Raw genomic sequence first — 20,661 nt, 5'->3', positions numbered from 1 at the left:
ATGCAAGGCACACTTAGGAGATATTTTAACAAGACAAGTATCCCATAACGATTTTGCTTCAGAGTCTTCGACTGAATATACAGGAACAAATGCACAAACCAAGGCTACAACAATGAATAGATAGTAACTTGGGAGTTAAATTGAGCCATAACTGCTTATATGTAAAAGATTACTGCCTAAATATTTCTTATATGAAAAGAATGGAATAGAAGTATGTTTTGTATTTGATATTCTAGACACAAGGCTATGTAAGGTATTTATAAGTAATTCAAAACCCAACGTAGCTATCAAAACATAATATAAATATAACGTAAATAGTGAGAAGGAGTTTCATTTCTTGGTATATAAATACACAATGAACGTTTAACTTTTTCTTTCGAATTAACATTTGAAATTTAGTAGTAAATTTAATAAAAGTACGGATATCTTCTTTAATATGAAAACTTTTATATTTTTTCTTTTTAAATCAGGTAACTTATAAGCAAAACTATTCAATTTGAGATTAGTATATGACATATATAGATTTTAAATATAGTAAACTAAGTTTTCAATATTCTATACTTATAAATATGTATATATATATATATAATTTTATATATAAAAGGTGACCTCATAATTTTTGTTTTATAAAAATTTAACTAAAATCAAGCGTCCAATAAAGTTTTTATCTAAACGAGTAAAACAAGTCACTAATATGTTTATAGTACAACGTTATAAGGCACTAAAATAAGGTTAATTCAAGTATCTCCAAAAAGAAGATGAGATCCACATGTGTTGTATATATATAAAAGTTGTGCTAAATACTTTTAGAATAAATAGAAAAAGCTTACAGTTTATTGACAAGTTTGTAAGACATAGATATATTGATGGTTGGCTATTAATTATTACAAACAAAAAAATATTAGAGGGGTAATAAAACTACTTAAAGGATTCCTTACTATGGAGAAGAGAAACTAATTTGTAAAATCAAATTATAACATAACTTTAAATCATAGGTTAAAATCATGGTAAAAAATAAGAACTAGTTAAAATTGAGCGAGGTTAATGGTTAAGTAGGCAATAATCTCAATGTTAACCTAATCCACTAGCTCTAATCAATGTTTTCCACCGCTAGTCCATTCTAACAGTAATTTACTGATAAATTTCTTGTAGATACATGATTGGATCTTCAGTTTATTTGAATTAGCAAAACCTCTTCGAGTTTTTGTTTCACTTTCAAATTTGGTTGATATATTGTGTGTTTAAATTTAATTTTGGTGATTAGTATAAGATTTTGAGTTAAGGAACTGGAGCTTAAGATAAGATAAAAAATTTGTATATTTTCTTGTTTCTTGAAACTGAGAAAAATAATATATGTCACTATCCATAATAAAATGTAGAAATGTGATGGAAGTATACAATTGGTGACAAATTTATACATAAATAGAAATAGAAATTTAGTCCACAAATATATATTTCTCATTAATATATAATTTTATGATTATATTTATAATTTATATAAGATCATATTTTTCTTTTCTTTTTTGAAAAAGTTAAAAAGTTTGGTTATTCATCTCTAAGGAGATTCATTTTCATTTATGTTTTCAAAAGTTAAATTAATGGATAGTTTGGATATAATTAATGGTACAACAATTAAATTATTTGATCAAAATATTTTAAGCAGTTTTAGAGATTGCGACACAATGACTCCACAAGTCGTCACTCTTCTTCAAGTATTGTGTTTCACGAGCAATTAAGGCTGGTCTATCAGCAATATATTTAATAAGATTATCATGACACACTTTTCCTTCTTGAACAAGATCGTGGCAACAAGAATCAGTGATGGTTGCATTTCCAAAAACAACAGCGACTATATCCAAGGCACACTTCGGAGATATTTTAACAAGACAAGTATCCCATAACGATTTTGCTTCAGAGTCTTCGACTGAATATACAGGAACAAATGCACAAACCAAAGCTACAACAATGAATAGCATAGTAATTTGGGAGTTAAATTGAGCCATAACTACTTATATGTAAAACTTTACTGCCTAAATATTTCTTATATGAAAAGAATAGAATAGAAGTATGTTTTGTATTTGATATTCTAGACACAAGGCTACCTAAGGTATTTATAAGTATTTCAAAACCCAACGTAGCTATCAAAACATATTATAAATATAACTTAAATAGTGAGAAGGAGTTTTACTTATTAGTATATATATACATAGTGAACGTTTAAAATTTTCTTTAGAATTAATTTTAAAATGTAATAGTAATTTAATACAGGTACAGATATCTTCTTTAATATGAAAATTTTATATTTTTTTCGTTTTAAATCAGGTAACTTATAAGCCAAATTATTCAATATGAGATTAGTATATGACATATATAGATTTTAAATATTGTAAACTAATTTTTTAATACTCTATACTTATAAATATTTTTATATATAATTTTTTATATAAGAGGCTACCACATAATTAATTTGTTTTTAAATTTTACTAAAAAATCAAGCGTCCAATAAAGTTTGTATCTAAACGAGTAAAACAAGTCACCAATATGTTTATAATACAACGTTATAAAGCACTAAAAGAACTTTACTTTAAGTATCTCCAAAAAGAACATGAGATCCACATGTGTTGTATATATATAAAAGATGTGCTAAATACTTTTTGAATAAATGGAAAAAGCTTACAGTTTACTGACAAGTTTGTAAGACATAGATATAATGCAGGTCGGCTATTAATTATTATAAACAAAAAAAAATTAGAAACTAATTAAGGATATATATGTTCTAACAAGAGGGGTAATAAAACTACTTAAAGGATTCCTTATTATAGAGAAGAGAAACTAATTTGTAAAATCAAATTATAACATAACTTTGATTTATAGGTTAAAACCATGGCAAAAAATAGGAACAAGTTAAAATTGACTAATTGGGCGAGGTTAATGGTAAAGTAGGCAATAATTTCAATGTCAACCTAATCCATTAGCTTTAATCAATGTTTTCGCTAGCTAGTTTATCCTAACAGTAATTTACACATAAATTGCTTGTAGATACATGATTGGATCTTCAATTTATTCGAATTAGCAAAACCTCATCAAGTTTTCGTTTCACTTTCAAATTTTCTGTTGATATATTGTGTATTTAAATTTGTTTTTGGTAATTAGTATAAGGTTTTGAGTTAAGGAACTGGAGCTGAAGAATAAGATAAAAAATTTGTATATTTTCTTCTTTCTTGAAACTTAGAAAAATAATATATGTCACTATCCATAATAAAATGTAGAAATGTGATGGAAGTATACAATTGGTGACAAATTTATACATAAATAGAAATAGAAATAGAAATTTAGTCGACAAATATATATTTCTCATTAATATATAATTTTATGATTATATTTATAATTTATATAAGATTCATTTTCATTTATGTTATGAAAAGTTAAATTAATGGATAGTTCGGATAAAAATAATGGTACAGCAATGAAATTATTCGATCAAAATATTTTAAGCAGTTTTAGAGATTGCGACACAATGACTCCACAAATCGTCACTCTTCTTCAAGTATTGTGTTTCACGGGCAATTAAGGCGGGTCTGTCAGCAATATATTTAATAAGATTATCATGACACACTTTTCCTTCTTGAACAAGATCGTGGCAACAAGAATCAGTGATGGTTGCATTTCCGAAAACAACAGCCACTATATCCAAGGCACACTTAGGAGATATTTTAACAAGACAAGTATCCCATAACGATTTTGCTTCAGAGTCTTCGACTGAATATACAGGAACAAATGCACAAACCAAGGCTACAACAATAAATAGCATAGTAATTTGGGAGTTAAATTGAGCCATAACTGCTTATATTTAAAAAATTACTGCCTAAATATTTCTTATATGAAAAGAATGGAATAGAAGTATGTTTTGTATTTGATATTCTAGACACAAGGCTATGTAAGGTATTTATAAGTAATTCAAAACCCAACGTAGCTATCAAAACATATTATAAATATAACGTAAATAGTGAGAAGGAGTTTCATTTCTTGGTATATAAATACACAATGAACGTTTAAATTTTTCTTTAGAATTAAATTTTAAAATGTAGTAGTACAATTAATACAAGTACGGATATCTTCTTTAATATGAAATCTTTTATATTTCTTCGTTTTAAATCAGGTAACTTATAAGCCAAACTATCCAATTTGAGATTATATGACATATTTAGATTTTAAATATAGTAAACTAAATTTTCAATATTCTATACTTATAAATATATATTTATATATATATATAATTTATGTATAAAAGGCTACCTCATAATTAATTTGTTTTTTTAATTTGACTAAAATCAAGCTTCCAATAAAGTTTTTATCTAAACTTGTAAAAAAAGTCACCAATATATTTATAGTACAAGGTTATAAAGCACCAATATATTTAAGTATCTCCAAAAAGAACATGAGATCCACATGTGTTGTATATATAAAAGATGTGCTAAATACTTTTAGAATAAATGGAAAAGGCTTACTGACAAGTTTATAAGGCATAGATATATTGTTGGTCGGCTATTAATTATTACAAACAAAAAAAAATTAGAAACTAGGGATATACATGTTCTAAAAAACCATTCCCTAATTTTCCACCTACCAACCAAAAACACATGTAATATTGGTTTTAGTCACAAATCTTGGAAGTCTGTAGAGTATCTTTGCTTTTTTATGGATCGATTCCAAATATATTATTTCCGGTTAAGTGTATCGGATTAATAACTCGGGCAATCAAAATCCTTTTTCCTAAGATTGCAAATCATTCTTCGCATATTAGTCACAATCTGAGTCATTGAATCCAATCATCTATATTAACATTTTTGAAGTACCTTTTATGTTCTACCCTTTTATTTTGTAATATTTTCACAATTAAACCTATGCCATTTGATTAAATAGAAAAAGTTTAGTCACCAAAAAAAAATAGAAAAAGTTTAAGATAAATTTTGTAATTAAATCATAATAAATTTGAAAAATTAGAAATCAATATTTATTACATTTAACAAAATTTCCTAAAATCTCTCCCAAATAAACCAAATATTTCTCCAACATCTTTATATGATCTTATTTGTTTTTAAATTTATATTATTACATAAACATATGTATAATAAAAATATAATTTTTTTTTATTTGTTGCAATTTGAATTTTTAGAAACGGATGTATATTGCTCAAATGATACAAAAAAATGGATGTACTAAAGTAATATTGATAATTGTGTAGCACGGGTCATGTGATGGAACGGGTTATAATTTACATAATTATGATTATAGATATTTTTACGGGTTATCTACTATATAATATAACTCACAAAATATTTTAATATGAAATTATACTATGTAAACAAATATTATGTCAATATCATTTCATTATTTTAAATATTTTAATTATTTAATTAATTTGATCAAATTACGTTTATATAAAAAATAAATTATCATATAATATTCTACGGATTAAATCATAGAATTAACAATCAAAATATAGTAGTACACTCTTATATACCAAACAAAATTAATAAAAAGAATACATTTTAAAATGTTGTTCACCGCGGGTTAAAATCTAGTTTAGTTAATTTTAGATGGTTCTACATCCGTCATTTATATTGTAAAAAAAAAATCATAAAATTATGATTTACAAGTTATCTAAAATAATCAAAAATGTATTAAAAGTTTAATATTTACGGATTATCTAAGAGATATTCATACCCGGAAAGCTCTAAAGTATGTTTATACAAAAATAATCTTAATTAAGTTTTAATTATTTGCCAATAACATATTTGCATTTCTTGTAAAGAAGTATTGAAACAAACGTTAATATATTTAAAAATGTTAATATAAATAACTCAACATTCGTAAACCAAAATACCAAAACCGAATTTGATATTTAAAACCTTAAACTAAACCGAAACCGGTCTCTACAAAACCGGGTCTTCTTGGGTTTAACAAGAGAGAAGTGATAAACCCTTTCCCATGGCTGCTTCTGCAACCTAAATGGCTCCTTCAATCTCTCTTCTTCTCATCAGACGCATCTCTCTCTTCCACATAAACCCTAAAAGCCGCCGACTTTTCCAACCATTTCCGGCGAAATCATTCTCTTCTTCTCCACAAAGCAAGCCTGAATCAACCCTCGAACCTAATCACAAACCCTCTTCTCTCTCTTCTCGTCTAAGCTTCGTATTCGATCAAATTGATGCTATTGAGAAACGTCACTCTGAACAAGACGAAACCCTTGAGCGTATTCGTGCTTGGCGTCAATCTAAACAGACCCATCAGTCAAAAACACCATCTTTTGCTCCACAAGATCCGGATCCTGAAGAAGTTGAATCAGTAGTGGCTAATGAGGAATTGGTCACTTGTGTTGTGGCTGAGCCGAGTCAGATTGATTCTGGCGAGGTGAATAAGGAGAAAGGTGTGGTTGAGTTGGTGCATCCATGGCCGGAGTGGATGGAGTTGATGGAGAGGCTTTTGAAGCAAAATTACTTTGATCATAGGAGAGAAAGAGATGAAGATGAGATGGTGAATTGTTTGGGGATTGATGTGTCTAATGTGAGATTAGGTGAAGAAGACAAGGTTGGAGTTGCTTTGTTTCAGGATTTTAGAGCTGTTCAAAACGCTTGTATCAATTTTGGAAAGGATCGGTTCGATATTCTAAGGTTTGTTCATATTTTGAATATAGCAAGTTAACATTTTTATTGGTCTGATATGAATTCGAGAGTGATTAAGTTTAGCTATTGTTCCAATTTCACAACTTTTAGTTTAACTCATTTGCCATTAGCTTATTATGTTTATAGTGTAGTGTACTATCTAGTGGCGTTTGAGTAGTTTGGTTGTTAAGATTAAAGATACTGAGGAGGGTAAAATCTACTTAGTTGTGCTTATGTGTGAGTATATTTCCTCAGGTCGTTGTCGAGAAATGATATTCAAATCCTTGTTGGCCATGGATGTCCAGCGACTGATAGAAAGGTGGTTTTCTCGGGCAAACTACTGAGGAAGCGTGTCCATCTCGATGAAGGAGATGTAAGAAGTTTTAAATATGTTATATACATACTAAATTTGTGCTTCTATGAACTTGTGTGGTTTAGTAATTAGAACGTTGATTCTGGCCACTTGTTCTATCATTCAACTAGATGCCTAGCTACGAGTCATCTCATACCCTTTGGTTTTGGTAGGGAATGAATAATAAGGGATGGTACAAATAGGTGGAAAGAAGAATAGATTATGAGTCTTTGGCATATTGGTTGTATGGGAGCTTAGGACGTTGGGATCATTGGTACCTTTGTATGGTTTTGTCATTGGTTCTACAATTTAACGTCGATCCAGGGATAATAGAAGAGGGCTTCATTACTGTTCTTCAGAAATTAGTTTCCAAATTTAACAATTTTTCTCCTAGTTTGGTTGGAGTATTGGGCTTTGGCTATTTTCTTGGGTTTCATCAAGTCTCTTTTGTTAGTCTTACTGTTTTCTTCCTCTGGAGATTTCCGATAATTTCCTAACTTGTTTACTATCAATAGGTTCTTCAGATTGTAATATTCATTCATATATTAGGTCTGCAGTTCCTGCAGCTTGAGGAACTCATGCGAAAAGGCGTTTTTGTTAACAAACAAAGAGGATGAGGCTCGAACCATTGATCTCATGCGCATTTTGTTCACCTATGGTTTTGACCCATTGAATGGAACAGTGGCCAACAAAAGTCTCCTTAAAAAAAAGTCTGTCAAGACTGTGGTGCGTAAACTGCTGCACGAGATTGTTAAGTTGAGCAGTGTACCAATAGATCCTAATCTTACTCCACCAGTTATCAAAAGAGCACCCCCTAAAGTCAAGCAGCCACCGCCTCCTCCAAAGCGACGTGTTGGTCGTGATGACGTTGAGATGAAGAAAGGAGATTGGCTGTGTCCAAAGTAAGTCCCACCTTTCTTTTCTGTTGACCTCATGGTTTTCTTTTCAAGCCTATATAATGGTCCTACCATAAGAACTATAGAGTAGATGCACAGCCTACGCCTTGCACAGAAGCTTAAAGTTTTCAAGCCTTTCGTCATTGTTCTACTTGTTACACTAAGAAAACGTCTTCTCATTCCAAGGCGTTGAACATAGCATATATCTTAGAATATATCCTGGTTTCCAGGCGACAATGAACATTAGTTATAGATGAAGTTAGGTGAGATCTATAAAATTCTTCTACATTTGATCTTAACCCATTTAAATAGATTGGTTGTTACTTGTAGGTGAGGTCTAATGAATTTCATATAAATCATCATTTTTTTATTAGATTATAAAATTTTGGACTTTGAGGCCTAACAATTCATAAATCTTGCAAAGAACACTAATTTCAGCAGCAGCTAGGCGCATCTTTTGTTCTATATTTCTAGTTTGTCATTTTTCCTGAGATGTTTAATACCACTTCATTTTTTGTTCTCAGGTGCGATTTCATGAATTTCGCAAAGAACACAATTTGCTTACAGTGTGATGCAAAAAGGCCAAAGCGACAGCTCCTTCCAGGAGAATGGGAATGCCCTGAGTAAGTTGCTATGCGTTTTGGGAATTATGAAATTCGAGAAATTTTATGTCATGGAACTGATCCTAATGCTTGCTGTTATGGCAGATGCAACTTCTTAAACTATAGGAGAAACATGGCATGTTTCCATTGTGATTGCAAGCGTCCAGCGGATGCTATCTTAGAAAACAAAGCACAAGATACACATCGCTTCACTGAAGCACAAAATGACAGGGTTGTGAAGCGAGATGATGTTTCAAATGCATGGAACTTTGATTTTGATGATGATGAATCAGACGGGGCAGAAGTTGCTGCGTTTGAGTACGCGGATTCCAGCAAAAAGAATGAAAACCTTCTCCGGGAGGGTATGAGAGATCCTGAAGAAGAATTTGGTAATCTTCCTCCAGGAGCCCGAGAAAGTTCTGAGTTTGGCAGAAGCAGAAGACCTGGAGTTGGGTTTGATGATTTTGACGATGAAGATGACATTGATAGCTATGAAATAGATGAATCTGGAGAGAGAGAGGTCCCGGTTGAAGGAGCTCGATCTTCTTTTGCTTCTGACGAGTTCTCAGAGGATGAACACTTTCCGGAATCAAAGACTGGCTTTAATGCACACAGAGGAGGAAGTTCAAACCTTCACAACAGTAGAAAGAAACATGGAAACGGTAAGGGAGGTTTCTCCACGGATGATGAGCTCGGTTTCGGTTCAGATGATGAGGTATCCGCCAATCCCAGGTGGAAATCAAGCCATGTTGCCTCCACCCAGAGAGGTCCACCTATGAGAAAACCTACTTTTGGGTCAGACGAAGAATTTGGGCTTGATTCTGATCTGGAGGACGATGGTCCCAGGTCTAGTTTTAGGCGTGGACAAAGAAACAACGGTGGTAAAGGAGGTTTCAAGGGAAAACGAAGCTCCTATTCAGCTTCGGAGTCTGATGATGACATGGATGATCAAGAGTACAGAGGATCAAGTTTCTCTGGTAATAGATCGAGAGGAAGCAGGGGAAGAATGAGAGGTGGGCGGGGTGGTTTCAACGATAATTATGCGTCTGATAGCTATAGGGGATCAAGTGGCTCCTCGGCTAACAGATCAAGAGGGAGAGGGGGAAGAACAGGAAGCAGAAGTAGTTATGGTAGTGATGATGAAGATTTCAGAGGCTCCTCAGCTAACAGATCAAGAGGGAGAGGGGGAAGAACTGGAAACAGAAGTAGTTTTGGTAGTGACGATGAAGATTACAGAGGTTCAAGTTCCCAAGCTAGTAGATCAAGAGGGAACAGAGAAGATAGTGGCGGGTTTGGGGGAAGAATGGGAAGCAGAAGAGGTGGTTTTGATGATGAGTTTGATAGAAAGAGCAGCCGAGGACGTGGTTCTGGTAGTTTCAGGGGATCTAACAGAGGAGGAAGAGGAGGACGAGGAGGAGGAGGAAACCGGCATGGGCATAGTGATGGTAAAGACACTGACATTGGAGATTTCAGAAACAGTCGAAGAGTTATCGAAAGATAGAGATGTAAACTGACATCATCAGATTATTTTAGACCTCTGAGAGATCATAGCCACTTTGCTATAGTGTATCAGTTCAGTTATAACATCATCAGTGTCATTTTATGTTGTTGACACATGAGAGTTTTGGGTGAGTTCAGTTATAGAAGCTTCAAAACACATTTCTGCAAATCTCTCCCTTTCTAGTTTAGACAACAGCTCTCTGGGCAAAGACACGTCCGTGATTGTTTACATTTTTGAGGCAGAAGAGAAGAGCCAAAATGATCCAATGCTTAGGAAGGCTTTGTAATAATTTCTTGCTAAGAGCAAAAAGACAAAAAAAATAGATAAAGTTAACAAACTGTTGGAATCTCTATAGCCAAGCCAACTTTCCATTAATATGATATTGTCCGCTTTGGGCTTATCACTCAAGCCCGCACGGATTTGTTGGGTTTTTCCCAAAAGGCCTCATACTAATTGGAGTTGGACTTAACTTATATATTAGAAACTTCTCTTTCTAATCTTCCGATGTGGGATATTGGTTTGTATTCCAATACTCCCTCTCAAACCAATATCCATTCCCCTAGGTCCACAATCTTAACTAGGCTCTGATACCAATTGTTGGAATCTCTATAACCAAGCCAACTTTCCATTAGTATGATATTGTCCGCTTTGGGCTTATCACTCAAGCCCGCACGGATTTGTTGGGTTTTTCCCAAAAGGCCTCATACTAATTGGAGTTGGACTTAACTTATATATTAGAAACTTCTCTTTCTAATCTTCCGATGTGGGATATTGGTTTGTATTCCAATACAAACTATGTGTAAAATAATAACAATCTACAACAATAGTTTGGAGAGTTTAATCTTTCATTACTCTTCTCTTCAGAAAATTGTGTACAGTAAAACCATTATAAATTAATTAACACAATTCAATAAGATAGATAATATATGTTTTTAAAAATCCCTATGTAAATATATGGTCTCATTATATATGTATATTAGAAAATTTAGTGAAATATGATTATATTGTTGTTGTTATTTTCTTCAATTTACATTTTTGATGGAATAAATTGCTAATTTTTCTAATTTTCCTCTTGTTACTTATAAATTTTTTTTTGAGAATTTTTGAGAAATACCCCTTTGGTGTACTCCTTTCTAAAAATACCCCATTTTTCTATCCATTTTCAAAAATACCCCTTTTTAAATATAAAAAATTATAAAGTTTTATATAGTTTATAAGGTACTTCTATATAATAACTACTACTGGGAGATTCGATACAAATATTTTAAAATATTTTAAATAGTTTTAAATCGTTTTTATAAGTTTTATAAGGTTTTAAAAAGGTTTTTGTAAGGGTTTATACGGTTTTTATAAGGGTTTATACGGTTTTTATAAGGTTTTTATAAGGTTTTTATAATTTATTTTACGCTATTTATGAAAGGTATATAAAATTTTATACACATATAAAAGTAATTTGTGTATATATTTATAAGCTTACACACATATTTGGATAAATTTCAACATTTTTAGTGGGGTTTTTGATAAAGTTTGAAAATGGGGTATTTTTAAAAAGAGGTATATGAAAAGGGGTATTTTTGAAATTCCCCTTTTTTTTGTATTATAGTTCATGTATTAGGGAAAAATTGAAGTTAGAAATTTTTTGAGATGTGGTCCTTTTGTTTTTTGTAACGAATAAGCATATTGATAGTTAGGAAACTCAATCATTCCAAATTTATGATTGATATATTAACATTATCTCAATAAATAAATATTAAGAAAATATTTTAGGGACTGAAAAAATCATATAAATATGATAATTACGGTTTCTGAGGCACAATTCTCAAAAATATCATTAAAATGGTATTTTCACAAAAATACCATTGTTAGTTTTATTTTACAAAAATAACATTAATATATATTTTTTCCAAAAGAATGTAAAAGCGGACTCTTTGGCTCGTTATGTGCGATCTCCGCAGTTTGTCAAGTACGTTAACAATTGTCCTTTGAGTTGCACCATTGAGCTAATTTAGAACCTTTCTGATGTAAAATATATATATATATATATATATATATATATTCTCCAAAAATACCACAAAATTATAACTAAACTTTAAAATTTATAACTAAAACATAAACCCTAAATCTAAAATAGTTAACCCAAACAAAAAAAATATTATATCTTTTGTGCTAAATTTGGAAAAACAAAACTTTTTGTATAATAAAACCTTTGTAATATCTTTTAAAAATAATCAAGGATTCATATTTTGGAAGTTCCATACAGCGGTAACCCGACTCTATTATGTAAAGTTGTAGACCAAAAGTGTTAAATTGTTCTTCGTTTATAAATATATCAGCTAAATAAGATTTATTTTTTAAAGTGGAAATTTTTTTTGAATTGATACCAATACTTGCTATCTTTGATACCAATTTAGACATAGTTTAACTTGGTCAAGACTATTTTTATTTAGTCTAGTTATATTGGAACATACTTTGTACATTTAAATTTAATTTAGTTTCATTGTAATGATACGCAATAAATTAACCTTAAACCATTTTTGTTTTCTCATTTGACATTTACATTAAAATGATCCATCCAAAAGCTCCATCTGAATAGAGTATCTTAATGGTGTTCGTTTATATATTTGGTGGTTAATTTAGATAGATGCATTTGAATGTAAATTTGTTTGCTTGGTTCACCATATTCTTATCTCTATGTTTTTAAGAGAAGAAAAAAAAAACTTAAACGCCGGCAAGGAATCCGGCAAAAAACGCAGTAAAAGATGATGATTCATACTAAACATTCTCCTTTCTTTTCAGAGTAAACTATCTACCTTTTTTTTGTCTAAGCAACAAGAGAGCGATGACGATGTAATGATCAAAATTAATTATGGATATTTTAGACATTTGTTTTGCTAAACCAACTACAAGCAAATGCACCGATTAGACTCGCCGGATTTTTCACATTTTTGGATGAGTTTAATAAAAGTCACCAACTGATATATATAAATTATCCGTTAAATTGTCAAAAATAAACATCATTTTTTTCCATACAATGGACCATTTGAATAACAAATGAACAAGACATTGTTAGACTTTTTGTTTTTGAATATAAATTTATTCAACCAAAAAAAAACTTTCTTTGTATGCAACCTATTCTTAAACTCTTTAGATGAGAAGTTGAGAAACAAAATTTGAATAGAACAAAACACTCTTTAAATATATTTAAAAGCCAAACCAAAGCACCAGCCCATTAGCCATATGCTTTGATCTTGGTGTTTGGAGAGAACAAAACTTGTTTCAAAAATGTTCTATCAATAGCCTTACTGAGAATAAATGAAGAGTTTGCACTTTCACCATTAGCCATATGCTTTGATCTTGGTGTTTGTATTCTCTAGCTCCGCTCACGCCTAATGAAATGAATTGCAGTTTGAAAAAAAAAATTGTGAGATTTAGTTTTTCCAATATCTCAAATTAGTGAACCTTAAATCACATTCAGCCAAACATCCAAAATTTAATCCAACATTTACTTGCTAGAATAGTGATTTCATATACTCATATTATCCGTACCTTACTTAACTCAAATGTTCTTATTACTAAACTTTAGCCAATTATAAATCTCAACTACTATATTACACAAAAAAATTTACCAGAAAATACGTTTTATTTAGCAAATTCCTTAAGTAATGGATTATTTTAAAAACAATACCCAACTCCGAGGATCATTTTATAATTTACCCACAATTTCAAAATGTAAAACAAATTATTTAAAAAAAACAAACCAAAAAATAAAGCTCATATCCCCATTCTTTATAATAAAGTCATAATGAATTCCCCATAATCTTTTGCCTTTCCCAACACACACTCCTGTCTCTCTTCATCTCTCTCTCTCTCTCTCTTTCTCTTCAAAGATCTCACAACTTCTCTTCTCTGTTCTGTAATGGCAACAGAAGAAATGAAACCAGAAACTAAACAAATCATCAAAGAAGACCTTCCTCTTCCGACCATACCATCATCTCTTCCACTTCCATACAAGGTATATATATATACTTAACCCTAAACCCTTTTACATGCACATAACATATTAAACTTCAAAGTCTTGAGTTTTTGTACTTTTGTAGTTATCTACTTTGAAAGTTTCAATTCACTGTGAAGGCTGCAAAAGAAAAGTTAAAAAGATCCTTACTAGCATTGAAGGTAACATGTTTACATACATACACATCAAATCTTTATTTTTTTATACGTACTTAAGTGTAATATTTTTGGTTATATAGGTGTTTATAAAGTGGACATTGATGTGAAAGAACATAAAGTAACAGTACTAGGTATTGTCTCACCGGAGATTATGTTAAAGAAGCTTCACAAAGCTGGTAAAAACGCTGAACTAGTACCGGAGATACCCGACCCGGTTGAAACCAAACCCGACGACCCGAAAGAGAAGAACAAGAACAAGAACAAGAAGAAGAAAGAAGAGAAAGTGCAAATAACTCATGAAGCTGAAGCTACTGTTAAACCGGAAAAAACCGAACCCGGTAAGTGTGATAAACCGGTTTCTGATAAAACCGACGGTGGTGAAAATGCTCCGGTGAAAGAGGAGAAAAAGGACGTTCAAGAAAAGAAAGATTCTGTTAAGGAAGAAGAATCTCCGGTACCACCAACGGATTCACCACCGGAGGATTCTCCGGCACCGGCGGCGGAGAAGAAAGCTGAAGTAACCGGTGAAGCTGGTAATGGCAAAGTTGGTAAAAAGAAGAAAAAGAAAGGGCAAAACTCGAACACTCCTCACAATCCTACCGGTGGACCTGCGCGTACTCAATCACTTCCTCCTCCCACTACAGAAGATCAAGACCGTTCATCTAATCATATTCCAACCAATAACAATCCGCCACGTCACGATATGTATCATTATCCTGCGCCAAACTACTATGCGCCGCAAGTCATGTACGGCGTAAGTTATAACGTTGCGCAGCCTCCGTTAAGTGTAGACGCTGCGTCGTATTATACACCACCACCGCCGTACTCGTACGCTTACATGCACCATAATTATCAACCGTACGATCAAAACGCGTATCCATCTCGACCGTCGGATTCGTATGAGTTGTTCAGCGACGAGAATCCAAGTGGTTGCTCGGTTATGTGATGGTGAATTACCAAAAGGACCTTGAACTTTACTTATACGCCTTGTATGACTCAAGGGTGGTTTCGTAATTTAAGTTATACACGTGCATGTTAGCTTAATGAGAGTCTTTTTTAATGTTGTTGTATTAGTTTTGGTCTATAACTATGATTATGTTTAGATAAAGATTAAGCTTTTGTTTTTATTACTTTCGCAGCTTTTAATAACTTTTTGCTCTATTTTTAAAATTCATCTATATGTATGCTTTTGTTTTTTTTTCGTTTTTCTTTTTTGCTTATTGACTAGATCTTTTAATTTTTAGAGTTTTTAAAACGACAAAAATAAATATGAGTTTGTTGTTAAGTTATAATGTGTCGATGATCCAAATGCTAATATTTCAATTGGTAAAAAGTTCTAGCAAATGTCTAGAGGTCGTCGGTTCGATCGAATTGAAAGGATATATAAGTTTCGGCTTAAAACCTCTTAGTTATTCAAATATATATATAACGTCGATGACAAGAAAGCGAGAAATGTGGAAGATGCAATGCTTAGTTGTAATGGGGAAAGTGTGATGTGTAAAGTGTAGAAGCTGATTGTGCATTTTGTTTTTGTGTTTTTCCTTTATTATAGTGACATATCTTAATTACTTAATTATGGAGGAAATTAATTGATAGCTTTATTTTGTTTGCTTCTTTAGTTTTATGTATTTTAGTGACAAACCATGACATGGACTTCTTTAATTTGGTGATTTAACACTTCCAAATTTCTTGAAAATCTTAACTATTATAAGTTGACAAAATTTGAGTTGGATTAATTAGCTTACTTTTTCAAAATTCTATTATGCTAATGTTCGCGTTGTTAGTTAGTCGATGGATTCACCTCATTTTATTGGTTGAATTTACGAGATTTTTAATTTTATTTTTCAAACATATTTATAAGGTTTTGAAGTTTTTATGCGTGTTTAATCGAATTGTTCTAGTGAAAAAGACAATGACACCATGTATAAGTTTTTAATTGGGCATTTTGATATTTCTGTTTTTGTTTTCTTTTCTTATAGTGACATTTCTTAATTACTTGGGAAATTAGTGTATAGTTCTTTTCTCTTTGAGTTTTGGAAACAAACCATGACATTTAGTTCTTTCATTTGCTAATTTAACACTTCCAAATTCCTAAAAGAACCTTTAATAAGTTGATTTAATTAACTTACTTTTACAAAATCTATTATGCTAATGTTCACACTATTAGTTAATACCTAAAATTGTCGACGACTTCAACTCGTTTTATTGGTTGAATTTACGAAAATTCTTTATTTTACTTTCGTTTTTTTTTTATATATAAATTCGATCGAATTGTTCTAGTGACATAGACTATAAAACCATATATTATGTGATTTAGCTACAACAAAATGAAATTTCTGTTTTAGAGAGTATTTAACTTCCTTTTTTTTGTCAAAATATTAGGATAATATAGCCACACACTTTAGAAGTAATTAGGACATAGCTAGTTCCCCAAACTCTTGTTCTACGGGAAAGTCTCTTAAAACGAATCATGTTAATGCAATGGTTGAAAAAAATGAACCTATGAAGCCACAATGGTCTTGGTGTTTGTTTTTCCAAAACGTTTTGCCACAATGATGTGTGAAAAATACAAGTCTCAACAATAATATCAGTTACCATAAACACACAATAAATAAGTTTTTGTTGTCATCTCATTATCGCTTTAATCAAACTACAGAAAATAAAAAACTTGGGGCAAAGAGACATGCAATTTAAGTGATCTTGACCATTCAAAAAAAAAAAAATCACAAATCTCATTGTCAAAACATTTATTGTGCATGCGAAAATTAAAGACTCATATGTATACGTAACTTCTAACTTTTTCGTTATACCAAAAGACTTCGATAAATGTAAAATTATTATTACTATAAAATAAAACAAAAATAAAAGCTGAAAATGTGCAATGCTCGAGAAGAAGAAAAAGTAAGAGAGGTGTAACTCTACTCTACAAATTTACATTATTCATTTCTTATTTTTTTATATTTATTAAATGACGTCAGAAATATATGTTTACTTAAATAATTTAAATTTTGAGGATTCTTACTGATTTTGCCATTTTCTAGGGCAAATTTTATGTATGTGCTATTTTTGCTAAAATTTTGTGGATTTGTCATTTTTGAACTTTCAAAGTTGTTTATCTTTTCGATTTTTTTGCCTAAAAAACTTAATTTATAGTAAATACTAAGGGGGTGTTATTCAACCTTGTATTTTAATTGATTTGGATGTATTTCAAAATCTAGCGTTATTTAATAATGTATTTTAAAAACCACAATAAAATCTGCTGTTATTGGATTTAACATTTGTTGGATGTATTTTAAAGTACTTTAAAACAAGCGTTATTCAATTTTCAATGGATTTTGTTTCATTTAAGATTTTAATGTATTTTACATCTAAAACACGTACAAACACAATCCTAACAATTTTCAAAGTATTTCATCTCTTTCAGCCCAAATCCATCTTAATATTTAAAAGCTATTGAACTTTAAAATCCACCAGTAATTAAAATCCCTTAAAATTCTTCATCCAATAACACCCCCTAAACCCTAAAGACAATTAGAACCGATTAAACTCAAATATAATGAGTAAAATCGAATTTACATTAAAATCGAATTGGAGAAAAAAAAGAGTAGGAGATCTAGGTGTAAGTAACTCTACTCTACAAATTTACATTATTCATTTCTCAATTTTGTCTATTTATTAAATGACGACGTCAGAAATATATATTTACTTAAATGATTTTAAATTCTGTCCTTTTCATTCAAACATGTTTTGTATCAAAATTTATGTTACTAAAATCAATGTAAGAACCTTGACTAGTCGTCACACGACTAGACTGTGACAAAACATAAAATGTTAAGTTTTGTTTGATTTTATAGAACTACGAATAAAAACAAATGAACAAAGACAAGAAGTATAACAAACAGTTTTCACGTAAAAACTTATTAAATTAACTTGTACTTGTTACATTTTGAATAATCAACCGTAGGTATAATCTAGTTTATAATCAAATTTTTGGAATCCCAAAAACGTGATTATAAAAGTGTAATTTAACTTTGAGAAATGATCCATGGGCTTGGGGATTGTATTGTATGGTTTCATCATCTAATAGTTATTCAAAATATAGTAAACTGAAAATTAAAAACGAAGTTATTAGATCTAGTAGTTGTAATAACTATTTTATTGGAAAAAGGAGAGAAACTATATTAAAGTAAGCAATATAATTACTTGTTTTATAATAGTGATTAGTTCTACATAATCATTATTCCGATGTCGTCCAGCGGTTAGGATATCTGGCTTTCACCCAGGAGACCCGGGTTCGATTCCCGGCATCGGAGCTTTTTTTTAAGCCTTGTGTATTTATGAGTATTTAATTACAATTATTTATAAATTCATATGATTAATTATTTTATTAAGAGTAATAAAGGAGAAACATCTAATGAACCTAGTTGAATTTGAATGTAATGGTAGTGATCAGTAAACAAACTCATCATCATTTTCATAGTTAAAAACAAATGTTTATTTATCTTATTTTTTCCAAATTAAAAATAATGATTTATCATCTAAAAATTCAAATATTGATTAAGCATGAAACTAAATGTAACTGATAAAAAAAACTACTATTAACTGATGACCAAAAAAAAGAAAAAACTACTTTTAACTCTTAAGTACTACAAACGATATAAATTTAATCAAAAGTACAATTAATTAGTTATGTATGAACTTATTTAGTATTTGCATTGTACAAATCAAACTCTATGGTTACTAGTTAACTTTAAACGTTTTTTTTTTTTTAAAATGAATATATTTTTATTTAAATAATAAATTTATATTGCAAATATCAGCAAAATGTTCAATGGTCAGCTTTAATTGATCGTTCTAAGTGACTGAAATCTAAAAAGCCTAAACATAAGTTATTTCGTTTAAGTAAATTTACATTCTAAAATATTTTACAATTTGGTGCAACATATGAAGTGTGTGTGACAAAAGAGTTGATACAAACTACAATAGAGAGGCAAGTGTGTGTGACATGTACAAGCGTTTGTTTGTGACAAAAGAACTGTTGCTAAAGATTTGATACATTATAAAGAAGATTCACGAAGAAAGAAAAGTGTCATGTGGGCTTAGAAACCATTAAAGAAGTCACATATCCTTGTTTCATATAGAAATAGAAGTATGTAGAAACCTAAGCTTGTAGTGTTTTGGGTTCTTTCTCTTTGAGGAGTATTACAAAGAATGATGGAATACAGTCGTAATCGACAAAGGTTCCTAGCCTAGGGTTTGCAGAGAGAAGCATATATGTGTGTGTAATGTAGCGCAATCAAAACATATAAAGAGACCTATTGGTGGATTTCTTGAAGGATCTACATGTAAGAAATATTTTACTTTTCTTTTTTTGGCTCAACATCAACTTTTCATTAACCAAATCAAAATTACAAATCATTCGACCTCGACAAATTTCACCCAAATACAATGACTCAGTCTAGTATCACCCTGAAACACTAAGTTGGATCCAACCGAAAATCATTGTATTTTTTCAACCACTGCGAGATGAATAACCCACGCGATTCTAAGTGAAATCATCTCTTAAACCATCTAAATTGACCCTATTGTCACAAAAACAACTACTAGCATAGAGAAGACCAAAACCTAAACTGAATTACAAATTAATTCCAAACTATTAGTCCTTCGTGATCGTAATGTAGAAATATTTTACTTCTCTATAATGCGATCGTATAGTCGTAAGTGGTCTACCAAAATTGTTAGTCCACAACATATAGTTGGTAAATTAGTTTTCCGTGTGTGCAGGCCTGGCTCAAATGGGTAGAACAGAGGGGCAGTGGCCCAAGGGCCATCAACATTTAAAAAATAGATATATTTTTGTAAAAGGGATCCATTTATTAGAGAAAAAATAAGAATAGGCCCACGATACATATGTTTGATAGAAACTAAAACTTTTTTCCAGAAAAATTATGTAAATTTATGGTCAAACAAAATAATTATTATTCTAAGTGAGATCTAAAATATCAATATCTTTTTCTTTAAATCTGTTAAAGCGCCAAAAAAGTTTTGTTTCCCCTAGGATCCTAAATTTTTTGAGCCAAGGCTGCGCTCGTGAACAAGTGTGGCGAAAACGCAAGGAAATGCATGACAAATTTCACGGAAAGATGAACGATGAGTGTCACGAAATGGGGAAAAATGTCGCGCAATCACTAGAACTGTCTCGAAAAAACATCTTCTCACGACACGATTTAAATCATGTTCCAATGAAATTTTCTAGCATCAGCCATGTGTTTACAATACTAGGAACTGATTACTGATATGTCAATATGATATCATCAGAACATGTACAGTCATAGGTGGTAAAGCTCACTACCAAACTCAATTTGGTGTGTCGGCTCACTACACACACAACCAATATTACATTCATCGCAATCTAGAGACACATAATTATATAAGTCTGATCTAGAGACATTCAAAGTTATAGATCACGCACAAG

At 30.9% G+C, this 20,661-nt stretch overlaps 4 protein-coding genes, 1 non-coding gene and 1 pseudogene across 5 annotated transcripts; 3 read left to right on the top strand and 3 right to left on the bottom strand.

The window, feature by feature from the left end:
* The window catches only part of LOC17895979, a 439-nt pseudogene extending 290 nt beyond the window's left edge, over window positions 1-149 (bottom strand).
* A 1,506-nt stretch (window positions 150-1,655) lies between these two features.
* LOC17896123 lies at window positions 1,656-2,003 on the bottom strand. Its single transcript, XM_006301743.1, has one exon. It carries the CDS (start codon window positions 2,001-2,003, stop codon window positions 1,656-1,658), a length of 348 nt encoding a protein of 115 aa, XP_006301805.1.
* Window positions 2,004-3,490: 1,487 nt separating this feature from the next.
* LOC17894844 lies at window positions 3,491-3,838 on the bottom strand. The gene has a single exon (XM_006301145.1). It carries the CDS (start codon window positions 3,836-3,838, stop codon window positions 3,491-3,493), a length of 348 nt encoding a protein of 115 aa, XP_006301207.1.
* Window positions 3,839-6,012: 2,174 nt separating this feature from the next.
* LOC17896049 lies at window positions 6,013-10,127 on the top strand. Its single transcript, XM_006300544.2, has 5 exons — window positions 6,013-6,674; window positions 6,921-7,038; window positions 7,567-7,919; window positions 8,438-8,536; window positions 8,621-10,127. Exons 1-5 carry the CDS (start codon window positions 6,013-6,015, stop codon window positions 10,014-10,016), a joined length of 2,628 nt encoding a protein of 875 aa, XP_006300606.1. The 3' UTR covers window positions 10,017-10,127.
* Window positions 10,128-13,808: 3,681 nt separating this feature from the next.
* On the top strand, window positions 13,809-15,316 carry LOC17896334 (heavy metal-associated isoprenylated plant protein 35). The gene is made up of 3 exons (XM_006302377.2): window positions 13,809-14,028; window positions 14,114-14,189; window positions 14,267-15,316. Exons 1-3 carry the CDS (start codon window positions 13,933-13,935, stop codon window positions 15,130-15,132), a joined length of 1,038 nt encoding a protein of 345 aa, XP_006302439.2. The 5' UTR covers window positions 13,809-13,932; the 3' UTR covers window positions 15,133-15,316.
* A 3,111-nt stretch (window positions 15,317-18,427) lies between these two features.
* On the top strand, window positions 18,428-18,499 carry TRNAE-UUC. Its single transcript has one exon. It is a non-coding gene; the product is annotated as a tRNA-Glu (tRNA).
* The last annotated feature ends 2,162 nt before the right edge of the window (window positions 18,500-20,661 follow it).

The sequence above is a fragment of the Capsella rubella genome, unplaced genomic scaffold, assembly GCF_000375325.1.
Source record: "Capsella rubella cultivar Monte Gargano unplaced genomic scaffold, Caprub1_0 scaffold_2, whole genome shotgun sequence".
NCBI classification, from domain to species: domain Eukaryota; kingdom Viridiplantae; phylum Streptophyta; class Magnoliopsida; order Brassicales; family Brassicaceae; genus Capsella; species Capsella rubella.
Note: the sequence above shows the minus strand (reverse complement) of the source record. Positions and strands in the feature narration are given on the sequence as shown.

Excerpts from the sequence above, each read along its gene's own strand:
- LOC17896123 (XM_006301743.1), bottom strand. The coding sequence starts at position 2,003 with ATGGCTCAATTTAACTCCCAAATTACTATGCTATTCATTGTTGTAGCT.
- LOC17896049 (XM_006300544.2), top strand. The coding sequence starts at position 6,013 with ATGGCTCCTTCAATCTCTCTTCTTCTCATCAGACGCATCTCTCTCTTC. Across the intron at positions 7,920-8,437 it reads GGAGATTGGCTGTGTCCAAA|GTGCGATTTCATGAATTTCG; the intron begins GTAAGTCCCACC and ends TTTTGTTCTCAG. Across the intron at positions 8,537-8,620 it reads GGAGAATGGGAATGCCCTGA|ATGCAACTTCTTAAACTATA; the intron begins GTAAGTTGCTAT and ends CTGTTATGGCAG.
- LOC17894844 (XM_006301145.1), bottom strand. The coding sequence starts at position 3,838 with ATGGCTCAATTTAACTCCCAAATTACTATGCTATTTATTGTTGTAGCC.
- LOC17896334 (XM_006302377.2), top strand. The coding sequence starts at position 13,933 with ATGGCAACAGAAGAAATGAAACCAGAAACTAAACAAATCATCAAAGAA. Across the intron at positions 14,029-14,113 it reads CTCTTCCACTTCCATACAAG|TTATCTACTTTGAAAGTTTC; the intron begins GTATATATATAT and ends GTACTTTTGTAG. Across the intron at positions 14,190-14,266 it reads GATCCTTACTAGCATTGAAG|GTGTTTATAAAGTGGACATT; the intron begins GTAACATGTTTA and ends TTGGTTATATAG.